The 16691-nt window shown below is 62.1% G+C and overlaps 1 protein-coding gene across 1 annotated transcript in view; it reads right to left on the reverse strand.

Moving 5' to 3' along the window:
* Positions 1–16691, reverse strand: part of PKP1 (plakophilin 1) — a 45791-nt gene that overhangs the window by 5597 nt on the left and 23503 nt on the right. Inside the window, exons 3-12 of the mRNA XM_025458593.3 lie at positions 11954–12348; positions 9137–9281; positions 8032–8239; positions 7089–7266; positions 5722–5836; positions 3985–4140; positions 3079–3255; positions 1663–1816; positions 1130–1316; positions 434–518 (exon numbers count right to left, since the gene is read on the reverse strand). Of these exons, the coding sequence (XP_025314378.1) occupies positions 434–518; positions 1130–1316; positions 1663–1816; positions 3079–3255; positions 3985–4140; positions 5722–5836; positions 7089–7266; positions 8032–8239; positions 9137–9281; positions 11954–12348 (1800 nt within the window). The remainder of the gene's footprint in view (positions 1–433; positions 519–1129; positions 1317–1662; positions 1817–3078; positions 3256–3984; positions 4141–5721; positions 5837–7088; positions 7267–8031; positions 8240–9136; positions 9282–11953; positions 12349–16691) is intronic.

Raw genomic sequence — 16691 nt, forward strand, 5'->3', positions numbered from 1 at the left:
GGGCTTCCAGGTTTGCTTTAATCATGAAACTCTCTACTTCAACCCCCCCAGGGCCCCCGGGCTCTGGCCCACACTGACCTGTGCAGCTACACCAGGCCCTCGGGTGAATTCTGTGCCTTTTGTTCCCCCACTTTTCAGTTTGCTCCTAAAGGATCCTACCCCGGGCCCCTCGCACACTTCCTTGATTCCCTCTGCCCTCCGCGTGCCCAGCAGCCTCCCGGGATTCCAGCCCAGAGACTTGTTCAGAGTGTGATCACGTTCATTGTTGCGCAGGCTCCCCCGGGGGCAGGCTGGCCATGCTGCCTCCCTCTTCTCGCCCCACTGGCTTTGCTTCAGCGCAGGGGGTGCGCAGGAGAGCCTTCGGGGCAGGGGGCAGGGGTGGAGGGTGGTGCGCGGTGGGATGGTGGGACGGTGGGACGGCGCGGGCCCTTACCTGTCTGAGGACACCCTGCAGTTCCTTGCTGGACCACATGTCAGACAGGAGGAGGCGGGCAGCTTCCGCAGCCTTGGGTGAGGCACTGGGCAGGCGGGAAGTTCATTTGTGGGGTGAGACTTGGGGAGGCATGAGAATGAGCACCCTCCTGCCTCCTCCCCTCCCCTTCGGGCCTTAGAGATGTGGGGCGGCCCCGGGCATGCATGAGAGAGGAGCCCCACTGGGCCGGTCACTCTGTACCCTGGGCACGACCCTGTGGCCCTGCCCACTTAGAAGTACCTTAGGATTGTCTCGGGGGCCGTGAGGGGGAAGTGCCCCCCATTCTGGTCCCCTGGCCCTCGTCCTGGGAGGAAGAAGCCTCACGGAGCAGAAAAAAGTTCCCACCCAGCGGGGTCCGCTGCTCCGTGTCTCCTGCTGACCCTCTGGGGACCTTCCCGTGTGGCCCGCAGCTGAGGATGCACTGCCTCTGTCTCCTCTGCGCAGCCCGGAGGCCTGGCTGCTGGACTCCGCCCCGCAGTGCTCTTGGCTTCTGGACCTTCTCTGCGTCCAAGCCTCCCCCTGTCTGCACGAGGCGCTGCTGCTCCCCTGGCCCCCCCCCCCGCCCGGGCCTTCTCAGGGAGCTGCCTGCTTTGCCTGGGGAGCGGGCAGGGTGGGGTGGAGGTGTGTGGGCAGGAGGCCAGCCCCTTCCCGGCCCACCTGCTGCGGCACAGGTTGATGATGTTGTTGACCATGCTGCTGGTGAAGTACTGCTTGGCCATCTGCGGCTGGGAGGCCATCAGGTTCCTCACCGTGTAGCAGGCCGAGGACAGGATGTCTTCCGAGTTGCTGGTGTTCCCAGTGTGACTGGTGAGGAGCCTGGTCACTTCGGGGAATACCTGGTTCCCTGAGAGAGAAAGGAGCAGAGGGCACGGGGTCAGAGGGCCCAGGGACGGAGGGGCCGAGGGGCTCCCCCTGGGGCCACAGTCCCCGACTGTCCTTGCCAGGGTCCTGGAAAGGGGACCCCTCAGAGCAGCAACGCAGGGGGGGACCCAGCTGCGACCTCTGCACACCTGCTCCCCATCTCGGGGTGACCTGCCCTTGCTGCCTCCCAGCCTCTGTCGTGGAATGCCCGCCCTCGGGTGGGCTGAGAGGGTGGCCTTGCAGCCGGCTCTGGAAAGTGGCGCGTCTGCCAAGTCCTAGCTGGAGGCCCCAGGGGCACGCGGCGGTCTGGGGCTGGGGGGGGCACTTACCCATCGCTCTGTGCAGCACGGGGTGGCGGGACATGTTGCTCAGGAGGGAGGCTCCAGACCGCACCACATCAGAGTTGCCTGATTGCAGGAGGCGAGCGATCTGGGGCAGGCCTTTCTCCTTGAGCCCGATCAGCTGGCTCATGCCACTGGACATCTGAGAAAGAAGGGCCGGGTGAGGGCCTTCCCCGCCTGGGGCTCCCCGGGGGCCGCGGTGGAACTGGGCCCGGAAATCCCAAACAAGGGAGCCCCAGCACCTTTTTCTCTTTCGTGTTGGAAGCACGGGCAAAGACAGACAGATGTGCTGGCGCCCCAGGAGCCAACGGAGCTCCCGGGCAAAAATGCACCACCTTCCTGACCTTGACCTCTACTCCCAGACCCGCCTGGGGCCCAGAGGGTGATGAGAGCCACGTCTCGGGCCCCTCGCTGCAGCGGCCCTGATGCCTGGGCAGATGCCGCTGCCCACCCAGGAAGCCAGCCCGCCTCCCTGACGGTTCCCAGCCGGTCCACTCACGCATCCGTGGTGTTTGTCAGTTAAGGGGGCACCGACCACCCTTCGGCTTCCACGCCTCGGTAGAACCCAATACGTTATGTGTTGGGTCCCACCCAGGATGGACCCTCTTCTGGGGGGGCTCCTCTCTCATGGATGCCCGGGACGCCCCACATCTCTAAGGCCCGAAGGGGAGGGGAGGCGCAGGTGCAGCTACAGCCCAGGGCCCCCTGCAAGCAGGTCCGCTCATCTGTGTCTCTAGCGACAAAGCCACCCTGGCGGTCACCTGCTCCCAGACTGGCCTGCAGTTCTTGCAGACCCCCAGCCGCATCCTCTCATAGTCAGGAAAGTTCCTGAGGAGGGATTGCCGGCTGCCTCCCCACCCGAACGCTTGCAGACCGCAGCGGGCCCCTGTGCTCCGTGCCACGCCGCCCGCCAGGTCCTCCAGACTCGATTTGGCCTCTCCATCTACTGAGTCGGCCCGGCTTTCCTTAGACCTGCCCATGCCCCCAACCCTCCATCTCCCCTCTGTCGGTTCCACACACGGGAGACCCCTCCTGCCACAAATATATGCTCCATCCCCATGTCCCCGCCCCCCTCCCCAGGCAGGGCCCAGCGCGGGGTCGGGAGTCACGAGGCACAGGGGACTCTGCGGGCACATAGGGAATCCCACCGGTGTGGGTCCCCCCCCAGCCCCCGCCTGCGAGTTCCTAGAGGGGCCTGGGCCGCTTCTCCTTCCTCATCGCTCCCCCCAGCACATGTGACGCTGCCTCTGTGCGTGTCTGTAGGAGCGAGCTCCGAAGCCCACGGGTGTCCGACAGGACTCAGACCCTGGACACGCTTGTGGGAGGGCAGAGAAGGGAGGCGAGCCAGGCCTTGGCTGGAGCGATGGGGGCGCGGCGGGCGGGAGGGAGGAGGCCGCTCCTCACCAGCCCCTTGCTGGCCGTCAGGTTCTGCAGGGCGCCGGCGCAGGCCTCCAAGGTGGCGTCTTTCTTGCTCTTGCCCATGAGGTTCAGGTAGGTGCGGATGGCATCCGAATGGTACAGCCAGCTGCTGCCCTTGGGGTTGGCCTCTTCCTCCGGGAGGGGGCAGTCGTAGTTGTTGTTCTGGGGACAGAGGGCAGGTCAGCAGGGAGCATCTGGGTGCCCCCCACCTCAGGGTGCTGCTTCTGATGGGAGGCTCCGCAGAAGTGAGCGGGGCTGTCTCTGAGGGGGGCAGAGACCATCTCGGGATCCCGGGACGGGTGCCACAGGCCAGCTCTGCCCAGACCTTCCGGGCGGCTTTTGGGTCTCATACCGCAGTGCTTCCTCCCCTCCCGGAGTCAGATCCCGAGCCTGACCCACCCGGGTCCTGGGCCCAGTTTCCACAGCTGCACCCAGTGGGGGGAGCCTGACCCTGCCTCCACAGCCCCCTCCTGCTTCTGGGGGGGAACCTGGGAGGCTTGGGAGTTGGTGGCAACCGGGCTGGGGGGCTCGGAGGGCTGGCTAGCCCAAACCTTCCCGGGTCGTGGGGAGGCCAGGCCAGACTTGCCAAGCACGCGGTAAGAGGGGAAAGCTCTGCAAACAGGGGGCTGGAGCTTTTGATCTCTGAGTGGTCGGAGCTCCCAGAGCGTGGAGAGCACAGATCCCCCCTGTGTGCAGGACGGAAGGCCAGTCCCCAGCTCCCAGAGAGCAGAGCCGCCCGGGGCTCGGGCTCTGGCCTGCGCTTGGGCCCTCTGGCTGCGTTCAGGCTTCAGGGGTGGGCATGGGGACAGAGGGGAAAGGGTGGGCCGGGCAGCGGGCCAGCGGGGTGCGTGGCGGGCAGGGGCCCTGGCTCCGCGAGTGGGCCGTGCTCACCATCATCTTATCGCTCTTGTTGCTGAAGCAGCCGGTGGAGGACTTCTCCGTGTAGGCGTTGCGCGCGTTGTACTCCAGCTGGCGGTAGCGCGTGGGCACCTCCGCGTCCAGGCGGTAGGAGAGGTTGTGCAGGATGCACATGCAGTTCTCCACGGACTAGGGGCCAAGCAGAAGCAGGGCGGCTGAGCCTGGCCCTGCCCGGAGGGCTTCCCGGGCGCACGCCTGCCCGAGCCAACGAGCCAGGGGCCCCAGGAGGGACGGGCACGGGCAGCCGCCACCGTCTGCAGCGACCCCCCGGACGTCCCCGAGCCTGGATTTGAATCCAGTTCTATCATTTCCCAGCCGGGGGAGCTTGCGTGGCTTGCTTCCCCTCCCGGCCCCGGGTTCTCAGTCGTAAAACAGGACTGTAGCACCTACTTCACTGGGCTACTGGGCAGATCAGAAGCGCCTGGAAGCGCCCGCCATGGGGCAGCACATAGTAGGACACGACTGGCAGCGGCCACTGCTTCTACCGCTACAGCCACTGTGCCGGCGGTCGGGCCGGGCTCCTGAGAACACACCTGTCCCGGCAGGTATCCCAGGACTGGCCTTGACGTATTTAGGCTCCAAAGCCCTGGAGCCCCCATGTCCCTGTGATTCCCCTTTCACGGCTGGCTGGTCCTCAGCTCCCCAAACCACAGGTGCCTGACCTACCCCACGTCCGCACGGGCTGTGAGACTTGGGATCCCGACCCATTTGTCCCCTGGGGACAGGCTGAGGCTTGGGCCAGCAGACCCCCCATCCCAGTGATGCCTGGCCCCGCTAGGGCTTGAGGGGCTCAGGGCTGCAGGGTCCGGGTTACACAGGACACGGGGTGTCGCTTCCAGAGCAGAAAAACATGATGCCCCTCGGGACCTGGCTGAGCTGCTGACTGAGTCTCTCCTGAGGCCCCGCTGTCACTTCCAGTGGAGGAGGCAAAGACAAAATCTCTCCACAAGGAGACCGTGTGCGGGACCCAGTGCCCGTGATGCCCCGACAGTCCCCGGTCACCTGGGGACCACGGAACCTCGCTGTCCTCCCGAGTCGCTGTCCTGCCGTGCTACAAACATCTCAGCCCTCAGTTTCTCTTCCCTCGTGGTTTTTCCTTTCTGTCTCTTTGTGACAGTGTGTCCAGAAGTCCAGAGGGGACAGGAGGGTGGCTTTGCCAATGGCCTCCTTGGGAGGCAGCGGGAAACGGTGGGGGGGCCAGAGCCCCAGTGCAGGGAGGGTCCCTGGGGGACGAGCGTGGGTCCTCAGGACCACGGGAGCCGTGGAGGTCGCAGAGAGCTCACCCGGTGCCCGGCCCTCTTCGTGCTTTGCTTATTACGTCATTGAGCCCTTCAAGCAGCCCATGAGGCAGCTGGGACCACGGTCACCTCCGGGTGCGCCAAGCGCAGGACAGCACAGAAGGACAAACAGACGTCACGGGGGTGTCTCTAAGCGAGGGACGGGGACCTGCCCCTGCCCCCCGTGCCCCGGCCAACAGAGCTGTCTGCACCCAGCCCTCCCCCTCACTGGCCAGTCCCTGAGCCTCTGTCCTGTCACCAGGCCGTGCCTAAGGACCCCGACAGTGCAGGCCTGCCTCGTGGAGCTGGGGATAGGAGCGAGTCCAGGGCGCCACCCTCACGGGTCTGGGGGAGGCCCTGGGCCTGGGAGCTCGGGACAGAGAGGAGGACGGAGGCCCGGGACCAGCGTGGGGTGCCAGCTGGGCGCGCTCACCTTGTCATCACAGCGGCTGGCGGCCACGCAGTTCTGGACGTAGGCCATGAGGGAGTCAATGAGCCCCGTGTAGTTCCGCATGGTCTGGCGGCCGGCATCGGCCGAGCTCAGGTTCCTGGGGGAGAGAACAGGGAGGGTGTGAGGAGGCAGGGGAGCAGGGGAGGGCGTAGAGAGGAGGCTTGTCGGGGGCACGCAGGTGGGGGCGCAGGGGCAGAGGGGATGGGGAGAGGCTGGAGGCTGGGGAGGAGAAGAGGAAGCCAGAGAAACGAGGACGAGGGAAGGGAACGTCATCCGGCCAGTTCTGCGGCGCCTTCCTGCCTGAGGCTGGGTGGGCTCTCATTTGAGCTCAGCTCTGCGCACCCCCCTGTCTGCCCACCTGGGCCCCAGGCCTGGAACTTTATGACTGTCACGGGCTCCGGGGCAGCTGGCAGGCCAAGGCACATGTCCTCCCACCTGTGGGCACCTGCTGAACGGGGGCTGGAAGCTTCGGCCTGCCCAGTTTCTCTCTGGGGGCAGGAGAAGTGCTGGGGGGTGCCTGGGCCAGGGGCTGGGTCTCAGGATGGAGCCGAGGGGTGGGGGCCACGTGCTGCTTCCCCATGGAAGCTCTGGTCTGTCCCAGCCGTGGGCTCCTTCCCAAGCAGCCTGGGCCTATTCGCTTGGTGCGGGTGCCCCATTGAGTCCTTAGTCCCCTGGCTTTGCTCACTGGAGGCCACCGATGGAGGCTGAGCCACAGGAGCCCAGGCCGACTGCAGCCCTCATTCTGGGGCTCCCAGGAGCTGGGGACCAGGAGCACCATCAGAGCAAGGCGTGGCCCTTCAGGGGACCCATTCTCCGCTTCACCTCCACACCGGCACCCATGAGCCAGCTTCTAACCCCTCTCCGGTTCCCTCCACCAACAGCCCGGGGCCTTGCCTCACTCCCGCGTGGGACGCAGGAGACTTTGCGCAGAGCAGTGCCGCCTTCGTGCCGATGAATATGGCAGCTGGTTTTAGCACCACAGCTGGGAAGTGACTCATTAGGAGCCAATCCACAGACTTTTGCCCAAAAGAACACTCTTCAGGACAGTCCATGAAAGGCATTTTGGGGGGGACGGGGGCGGGGTGGGGACATGGTTGAACCAGTTTGGCGATTCAGATCTGGCATTTCCACTCAGATTTCTACCTAAGTCGGCCGTGGTCCCTTAAGGGGGTTCGGAGTCCCGATCTTTATCGGGGGGTCAGGGACGCCTGGAGTCTGCCATGAGGACCAGTGTGGGCCAGCCCACCTTGCATGCTCTCGGCCCAGGCTGAGTCCTGGCCGAGATGGGGCGGCCTGGGAAAGGCCCAGGGCCGGGGACAAAGAGCCCCGGGGACCTGCTCTCCTCTCACCTCAAGCAGCCGGTGGCATTGAAGAAGACTTCGGGGTCCACCATTTCCCGGGTCACGTTGCTGTTGCCGTCACACCAGCCGGAGAAGGGGATGATGACCCGGTCGGCCAGCACAGGCAGGGCGTCGGCGATGAGCTCCTCCTTCAGCTCGTCAGTGGACGACAGGTTCCAGAGCAGCCCTGCAGGGTGGGGACGGTCAGCTCCACACAGGCCAGGCTCGGGAAGGGCCCAGGCAACGGGGTGCCTCCCCAGCCTGCTCCGGCAACGGAGCCCTGCGGAAAGGTCACCCTCCAAGCGGGCCTGCTTTACTACATCTGGCCCCCTCAGCCTGCTTCCCAGCAGCGTCCCAAGGAGACTGCGGGTTCTAGAGGGCGGGGAGCACCTCGACTTCTTTATCTAGGTTAAAATTAGGAATATGGAAAGTGATCCCGACACACTTGACTGCTCCACGGCTCTTAATATGAATGTGAGCACTCAGAGTTGCCTAATGTTCTCTGGTTTCCACCTGAGAGTCACCCCAGAAATACTTCTCATGTCACTCCACGCACGGTCTCCTCTTCCCCGTCCAGTCTGAGGGCTTCAGAGCTCCTTCTGTCTCTCGAGCCCCGGCCTGAGCACGGGAAGGCGCTTGAGACCCCGTTAGTCTGTCTCATCGACGCCCCTCCTCCCTTCACCTGCAGATCGCAGGCTCCGCTGAGTTTGGATCTTGCCTGGACCTGGCCTTCCACCCTTCGCCTTCTATCTTTAGAAAGATCTCGGTCCCTCGTGGGTGCGCACCATGTGGACACCACTATTCTGGCTGGGGCCGGTACGCGGGGCTCCCGGGGTGTTAGCCTGGGGCCGATTCTGCAGCCCAGCCTGGAGGGGCTGCCCCACACCCCACCTGGGGGCTGCAGCCAGCGGCCCCGGAACCCCGCCAGCCCTCCAGGCCTCGGGCTCCCTACCGGTCAGTTGTTTCTGGATCTCAGTGCTCCCGGTTCTCCTCAGGAGGCTGACAGCCTCTCGGATCCCGCTCTGCCTCCGGGTCTCCAGCTTGTTCGTGACACTCCGGAACACCAGGTTACGCAGGGCCCCAGCCGCAGCCTGCTGCACGTTCTGGTTGGGGCTCCGGAGGAGGTCCACCAGCTTGCAGATGCCTCCCAGCTGATACACCTGTTGGGACAGGGGGGCCGCCTCGCCCGGTCAAGGACGTGAGGCTGATCTAAGGACTCTACTCAAAGCGATTTTTCTCAGACCCGGGAGTCTACCATCAGTTCCGAAATATTCAAGTCAACCCAAATAAATACACAGCGTGGCGTAATGGCAACCGACCAGACCAGACGGCAAGATGGACTCAGATGCTTGCTCCCCCACGTCCGCGCAGGAGACCCCAGGAAGGCACTCCTCTGCTCGGAGCCCCGCTTCCCTCCTCGGAAGCACGGCGGCGAGGACCAGGGGAGGGAATGCATACAGAGCTGCGTCAGAGTCCTAAAGCAGGACAGACCCTCCCCCGGGAACTCTCTCTCCTGTGGCAGGAACGTTGATGCGGATGGATCCTGGAATCTCTAGGAAACCCGTCTAGGACCCTACACCCTTGCGCTGCACTGCGGAGCCCCACAGGTGTCCTTCCCGCCACCCAAACTCGGGAGATGGTGAGATCTCCCATGGGTGCTGGGTGCGAAAGAGGATCAAGCTATGGAGAGCAGAGGGAGGGGGGAGACAGAGAGGCAGAGAGACGAGACAGAAAGAGGGAAAGGGGGTGGGGAGGGAGTTGAAGGGTAGAAAGTAGTCACATTCTCTGGTGGCAGTTGGGAAAGGGGATTTCTGTTGAACCCACGGCTGTTCCTTCCACGACCAGTGGAGGAAACACGCCTGACTAATGTCCACCCAGCTAGAGGGCTAAGCTGCCCAGCTGTGATCTTAGGCAATGCCCAGCAGACTCCTCGCCCCAGGCGGCCAGGCAGGGCGAAGGGGAGCAATTGCCACTGCCCTCCCCACCCTTCCAAATGGGCTCAGGCTGACAGGCCCAGTCCCTGCCCCGGCCTCCGGGGGAGGAAGGTATGCAGTTACCTGTTGTTTGGCCGATTCGTCCTGGAAACAGGTGTGCTGGATGTAATAGGCCCCGATGGCCTGGTACTTCTCGTCCTGGGAGCTCAGGTACTGCACAGCCTTGGGGATGGTCAGCCCACTGCACTCAATATCCTCACTGCAGATCCTGTGGGCAATGGGCCGAGGGCGGTCACAGGGCAGGCTGGCGGCCCCGGGCTGGGGGCTCAGAAATCCCCCTGGATGCCCAAGCGGCCACGGCCTCATCAAAGCAGAACAAGGCAGCCCCGGGCCCACTTGGAGAACGCTCCGTGGAGCAGCTCTGCCAGAGGGAAGAGGCTCGGTGCGATGACGCCCTGGTCATGGGTCTGCATCCAGACAGATAAATTAGCTGTGCACTGAGGACAAACTGCCCTATTTCTGCGGGGAAGCTCCCCACCCACTCGCCATCTCTCATGTCTATGTCGGATGCTGGGAAAATGGAAGAGAATGCTGCGAGCCTGTCCATGCATCCATCCATCCATGCATCCATCTTCCCTCCCTTCTGTCTCTATCCATCGATGCCTCCATCTCTCCCAAAGTCCAGCTAATTCTTCTTCTTTTTTTAAGATTTTATTTATTTATTCATGAGAGACACAGAGAGAGAGAGAGACAGAGGGAGAGGCAGAGACATAGGCAGAGGGAGAAGCAAGCTCCATGCAGGGAGCCCGACGTGGGATTCGATCCCGGGACCCCAGGATCACGCCCTGGGCTGAAGGCGGCGCTAAACCGCTGAGCTCCCCGGGCTGCCCCAACTTCTTACATAAAAATTCTCACACCCGCTCCATCCTCACGGCACTGCCTTCCTCGTGACCATGAGCACTCTCACTGGCCCACAGCAGGAGACCCCCAGAACTGCCTCTCTCCTCCAAGCTCCCCCATCCAGAGCTTTGCTCCCTTTTGCCAGACTAGCCGTCCTGAAACCTGCTCACTGTGGTGTTCCCGACAGTGGCTTCCCCAGGCTGCAGGTTCAGGTGCAGACCACTGACAGCAATAGCCAAGGGCCCGGGTTAAGTTGGACCGCATGAAATGGCGGAGAGCCAGCTTTTTGGAGACACAGACCTAAACATCGCATATTTCAAACCAAGGCTCTGGCTCTGCTCTGCCCTGCCGCACGCTCTCCAGCCGCCTACGAGGTCCACTCCAGAGTCTTCTCATCGCCGAGTCCACATCAGGGCTCAGGTGTGCCTGACTGCCAGGCTGCCTTTCCACCTGTGTGTGTCCTGGTTCCCCACAGAGATGGAAACTTCCCGAGGGCAGGGGCAGCCCCTTCTGGGGCCCCAGCCCCACCCCACTAGACGTCTCCCCAGCATTTCTGGAGGGAGCCTTCTCCTCGTTTGTACTAGCCTCAGCCTTGCCATAGTAAATGCTCAGTAAATATTTGTGGTTTTAGTGTGGCATCCTAGCTCCATTTCTGGAAAAATCACCCAAGGGGCAGAGCTCTCTGATGTTTCTGGTATCAGTAGCACTCGTACCCTGCATTGAGAAAATGTCACATCATCTCTACGTGGCTTGCCATACATCCCCTTCCATGTCCTACCCAGGCCTTGTCCTCTCAGGGCCTCTGGTTTGGGGGCAATAAGCCCGGGCTAGATGCCGCCGCCACCCCTGCTCCACGAGAGAGGGCTTCTTAGTCCTTCTCCAAATCATCCTAAGTCCACCTGATGGCCTTTGAGTAGTTGGGAGAGGTCCAGCTTCACAGCGGGGCTCAGCTTATTATGAAAACACTGTGACACAGTGGGGACAAGCACAGGATGCTCTATCAGCTGTGTGACCCTGAGTTCACTTTGCCGTGCACGTTTCCACCTCGGGAGTTCCAGCATCTGCCTGGAAGGGGCCTTGAGGATCAGAGATGAGGCCTGAGAGGCTCCTGGAGCTCTGGGACAAGCGGTTAATCAGCTGATGCTGTCGCCCTAGGGTAGCTCTGGGCCGTGTCCCAGACCTTACCACAGACCCTGGAGCAGTGTAGATGCCGCGTTAATGTTTGTCAAATGAAGGCATCAATGTAGGTGGTGATAAGGAGCAGTTTGGAGGCTTATGGAGCTCTGAGCCCCGGAGTGCAGGCCCAACGTCCCCCGTGCCCGAGACGCTGTGGCTGTGCCCAAGCCACCCTGTGCCTGTGGCTCTTTACAGGACACCCCACTTCGTCTCTTTCCTGATGGTCCCTGGGTGTTGAGACAAGGTGTCCTCTGTTCCTCAGCACTAGCTCCAGTTCCTCGGTTTTTACGACTGTCTGTCCTGGTTGACTTTTGTCCTGTGAGGTGGACCGCGGCCCCCTCTCCCATGGCCTACATCAGGGCGCACGGCTTTGCTCTTTCGGGACACGGGCAGAGAGTTGCCCGCCCAAGATCACAGATGCCCAGTCCCCTGGAGGCCTTGTTAAAGCACACGTTGCTGCCCTCCCCCTCCCCCCCCCCCCCCCGAGAGTTTCTGAGTCCATAGGTCTGGGCACGACCCAGAAATTAGCATTTCTCACATGTTCCCAGGTGCTGCTGCTGTCTGGAGGCGCACGCTTGGATCCCCGCTGGCCTGGCCAGCTCCTCTCATTAGCCCCGCTCTGTTCACAGCCTGAGACCCTGTAGAACCTCCAGGTTCCTGCATTCGTGTTGCTGTCGGGGTTCGGTCTCCCCGCTTCACGGAGAGTGTCCCAAGGCCAGGAACACCCCCTGGCGGGGACGGTGAACGTCCTGGGGACCGAGGTGGTCCTTCCTATTGTGAGTAGCTGCCTCGCAGAGTGCAGCCTGGCCCCCAGCCTGGCCCCCAGCCCGCCCGCCGCCCCCCACGCAGCCTGGTGGCACTTACTTGGAGCTGGCCCTCGAGTGGCCAAAGGACAGGTCCTTGTTGCAGGAGATGGGTGGGACGTACACGGGGTCCGGCTTGGAGGTGCAGGAGGACGGGCGCACGGGACACTTCTTGACCGCCTTCTGGCCGCTGCAGGTGCTGTAGAAGCTGTAGCGGTTCTGGGTGGTCTTCTGGCCCCGGTTGCCCAGCGTGCCCTTGCGCAGGGTGCCGCGAGGGTCACAGTAGAGGTCCGGCTCGCTGCGGCTCGCCTTGATCTTCTGCATGAAGCAGATGTCGCTGCCGGCGCCAGTGGTGGTACAGGTGCCCCGTGGGTAGTGCCGGCCCCAGTTCTCCATCTGGCTGTAGGAGCTGAAGCGCCTGTTGTCATTCTCCCGCTTGAGGGTCCCGTTGTAGATCTGCTCAGAGAAAGGGAGAAAGGCTCAGTCCAGGTTCCTGACCGGGGATCCTGGATCCAGCGGGCCACGGGACGCGGTCCTGCCCTGGCCTGTGTCACGATGATCGTGGGATCCCGGGATGTTTGTGGTGGAAGGCACCTTGGCCGTCATCTCATACATCATTATTTTTCAAACTGACATCGATTTAGCCGATTGTGACTCTCATTTAAAAAAAAAACAGAAAAAAATTTTTAAAAAATTTAAAAAAAATGGGACAGGGACGCCTGGGTGGCTCAGGGGTTTAGTGCCTGCCTTCGGCCCGGGGTGTGACCCTGGGGTCCCAGGATCGAGTCCCACATCGTGCTCCCGGCAGGGAGCCTGCTTCTCCCTCTGCCTGTGTCTCTGCCTCTTTCTCAGTGTCTGCCATGAATAAATAAATAAAATCTTTAAAAATAAAATAAAATAAAAATTTTTAAAAGGAACAGAATAGCATACGCTGGCACGTAAGCTCTCAGAGTTCGATGCAGGGAGCAGAGACACATGTGGTGCTGTGAAACAGCACAGGGATGCTGGGCTGCGATGTGTTTCTTACTGTGGGGGGAAGCCACTCATCCAGCCCTACCTGGGAGTCAGAGGCCCAGAGAAGACAGGGGACTTCCAACTCAGAGAGGAATGGGCATGTGCTCAGGTCCCCACGTCCCCGCTCAGCCCCCTGTGCCATCCCCAGATACCGGCAGCCTCCAACACAGCCAGCCTTCCTGGGTCATCAGTACGCAGCGTGGGGAAATTCCTCCTTTTTTGGCCAGAACTGTTTTGCACTGTTATTATTATTATTATTATTATTATTATTATTTTTTTTTTTTGCTGAACTGTTGCCTCTCCTCTGCCAGGGCAAGAAGCAAATGGTAACAGGCCCTCCAGGGGAACCCCTCACAGGCCAAAGGGAGCAAACGCTTCTGCTCTTGGGCTCTCTTTAACAAGGGCTCTGGCCCAGGGGCTTAGGGTGGGGTATAAGGGGCGGGGGTCTTCTGGCTTTGTTGTCAGGCTGGCAGGAGGGAGAGGTTGGGCAGAGGCTCCATCTGGCAGGAAAACATGGGGCGACCCCCAGGGCTCTGTGTGAGCTCACCTGGGGAGGCAGCCCCCCCGCCCCCCCCCCCCCCCCCCCCCCCCCCCGGGGAAGAGCCTGCAAAGCTGGAGACTGGGTGAGGACTGGGCTCGGAACAGATCTGTGGAAGGGGGACTTTCCCAGGAGCTCACAGGCTGGTGGTGGGTCTGCGTGCTCCGACTTGTCCTCAGACTAGAGGGCAACACCGAGTCTGCAGAGATAAAGTGTCTCCACACAGGTGCTGACTTGGATCTCACCTTTGCTGGGATGAGCCAAGGCCAAGTCTAGCAGCCCAGAGCCTGCCTGCCCCACCCCATGAGTGTGAGTGCGTGTGTGCACGCGTGTAGGGGACGTGGTTGGGAAACTGGCTCACTGTCCTTCACACCAGCTGTAGCCACAAAAGCCTGGGAAGGGGCCTTGTCTTGGCCAGTTGCCTTTCATCTCTGTGGGGGAAATCCCCCGTGGGTCAAGGTCCCAGTCACAAGTGGCACCCAAAGTCAGCAGCCACACACTGTTAACCTCGGCAATGACACTCCCACCTCGTCCACCCACATGCTTGGCTGGGCATTCAGGCGGGCAGTTTTCTTCCCCAAACTGGGTCAAACCAACCTACCGCAAAGGGAACAGGTGTGCAGGTGCCGGGGAGGCCTAAGTGGACAATAACAGGCAGAGCGAAGAGGAGTGGGGGCAATTTTCTGAGCATTTTTGACATGGAATGTGCACCTCGCACAAAATATGCAATTAGGCCTCCCCTGCTTTAGGCCAGTGGCCACACCCCTCTGCACTCCATCCTCCCTGGGTGGGAAAGGTGATGATGGCACTTGCGAGAGCAAGCTGAGCACTCCCATGGGGCCGGCTAAGCCGCACATGGAAATGCAACAAGGAACTCTCTTGTTCTCAGTAAATGACGCTCCTGGACGTCATCTCAGACACCTGATGAGGAGCCCAAAGGCTCATCCTGGACCAAACCCAGTGAAAATGTGATCATGCTGATTAAGCCTGACAGAGGCTTTGGGCTCTGCTCTCCTGTGCTGGGAAAAGGAGCAGCGGGCGGCCCTGCCAAGTCTCGGCGAGGGTGGGCAGCCCCGGGGAAGGGCGCTGTGCGCGGTGGGGAGCAGCTGTGGCGGAGGAGGCAGGCTGACCCGGTGGGACTGCATTTCCTGACCCCCGCCAGCCACACCCCAGCGGCGTCACCCAGGCCCCTGGGGTTACGGTGGCTGGGGGCTGAGGACAGCCGTGGGTGCCTCCCGCCGTCATGACCCTGTGCTGTCCTTGGACGGGTGGGAGCCAGGCTTCCTCCTTGCCCGACCCTTTCCCGTCCCCATATGGCAGGGGGTCCAGTCTCCCTCCCAGGCTCAGACCAATGGCCCGTGACCTTTCCAGGTTTCTATCAGGCTGGAATCCTGGGACCCCAGCTACATTGCTCCAGCCCCCTGGGCAGAGGGAGACCCGATGGTCAACACCAGGGATTCTGGAGCCGCTCCGCCTGGGCTGAGCCCTGGCAGAGTCGACGACCCGATGGGTGGCCTTGGCTACCTTAATTAAACACAGCACGCCTTAGTTTTGTTTTGTTTTTGAATCTATAAAACCGGGATTATAATTGTACCCAGTGTGGGAAGAATGCAGTGAATGGATGTTTGTAAAGTGCTTGGGACAGCGCATGATGTAAATGTTTGTTCAGTAGGGACATCTGTGGCCCTCCGGTGCTCAGGCTGGAGACAGACGGTGGCCTCTAGGACCTGGCCAAGGGCTTTATATGACCCGAGCCATAGGAAAGGGGGAGCAGGGTGGCACATGGATGAGCCCATGCAGGCTAGTGCGGGAGAGGGGCCGCCCTCCTCTGGGCTCACCCCGCTGCAGAACGGGGCTCAGAAGGGTTCCGGGGAGCGTGATTAGCGGGCTCGGCTTTATGACAGAGCGACGCGGTGTTCCTGACGTGGGTGCCGGCTGCATGTGGGGCAGGACATTTCTTCACCGGGCAGGTTGCCCCCAGCACTGCGGGAGGGTTAGCTGCCTCTGGCCCCCAGGCCCTGGACGCCGGTCGGCCTCGCCGTCATCGCGCCCCGCGAGATGCCCGCCCCCCCCCGCCCCCCAGGTCCTGAGCAAGCCGCCGCAGCTGGGCCGGAATCCGAGCAGCGTGCACATGTGCCCCCAGCAGCGAGGAGCGAGCGCTCCATTGCCCAGGCCGGGGCTCCCAGGCCCACCCCCACACTCAGATAGTGATCTGCTGGCAGCGTCCTCTGCTTTGAATACAAAGGACAGTGAGACACACACACCCCCCGCCCCCCCCCCCACCCCGTCTGGTTATCTCAGGCTTCCTTGGGAAACTCCAGCCTCGATGGATGGCCCATGCATCAGAACATTCCAGAGGCTGGAAGCTCAACTTCCCGGGTGGTGGGGTGGGCAGAGCTGACCCTCAACCAGAGACCAGGCTGGGCCCGACACTAGGGGAAGCCCAGGGTGTGTCCAGAGAGACATGTTTCTCCACCTGGGAGAAAGCGCACGGGGTCTCGGGAGGTCGGCACTTGGATGGCACTTCCAGATGCCCTGGACAGAGCTGTCCTTTGCAAGAAGCCCCTCCCGCCCAGGCCCTGCTCTGCCCCCACTTCTGCTGATGACTTAGGTCTTGGCACTCCCTTTCTCCCCTTCTCCCCTTCGTTCTTGGAAAACCTGTCATTTATGTCCTGCTGAGTCCTGCCCCCTCTTCCGGCTCCTCCTCACGTCAGGAAGGCTCAGAGGCCAACCCTCTCACTTTGCAGGCAAGGAAACTGAGTCTGGGAGGGTGACCAGACTAACACGGACAAGGCCCAGGGCCTCAAAGAACTGACTAGAGTCAGTTTCTCCCTGAGACAGTCCGAAGAGGCCCCCGACCTGGAGGAGCTCCAGTTGGCCCAAGGTCCTAGGACGCGACAGTGTCCAGCCATTCAGGAAGATATGGCATCCTTCTGTCCTTCCAACTGAGAATCCCTTCTGACTCCTCCTTCCCCCTCCCACCGCCCAGGCCGCGGCCCCAGCAGGCCTCAGATTGCTGCTCAACAGTTTCAGGGACTCCCGCCAGCCCCCGACTGGCCTCTGGGACCCGGGGGCCTTCCTGGTGGTGCCATCCACTTGACCTTCCTCAGACAGCTTTCCTTGCTTGACAAGCCCGCTGCCTCTTGCAAGACAAACTCACCAGCCTGGGCCCTTGTCTATCCGGTCACCCCTGCCCCCCCCCAACATATGGCTTGATGCCGTCTGATGACACAGGCCGTGGCCTGCG

This window comes from Canis lupus, chromosome 7 (genome assembly GCF_003254725.2).
Source record: "Canis lupus dingo isolate Sandy chromosome 7, ASM325472v2, whole genome shotgun sequence".
NCBI classification, from domain to species: Eukaryota; Metazoa; Chordata; class Mammalia; order Carnivora; family Canidae; genus Canis; species Canis lupus.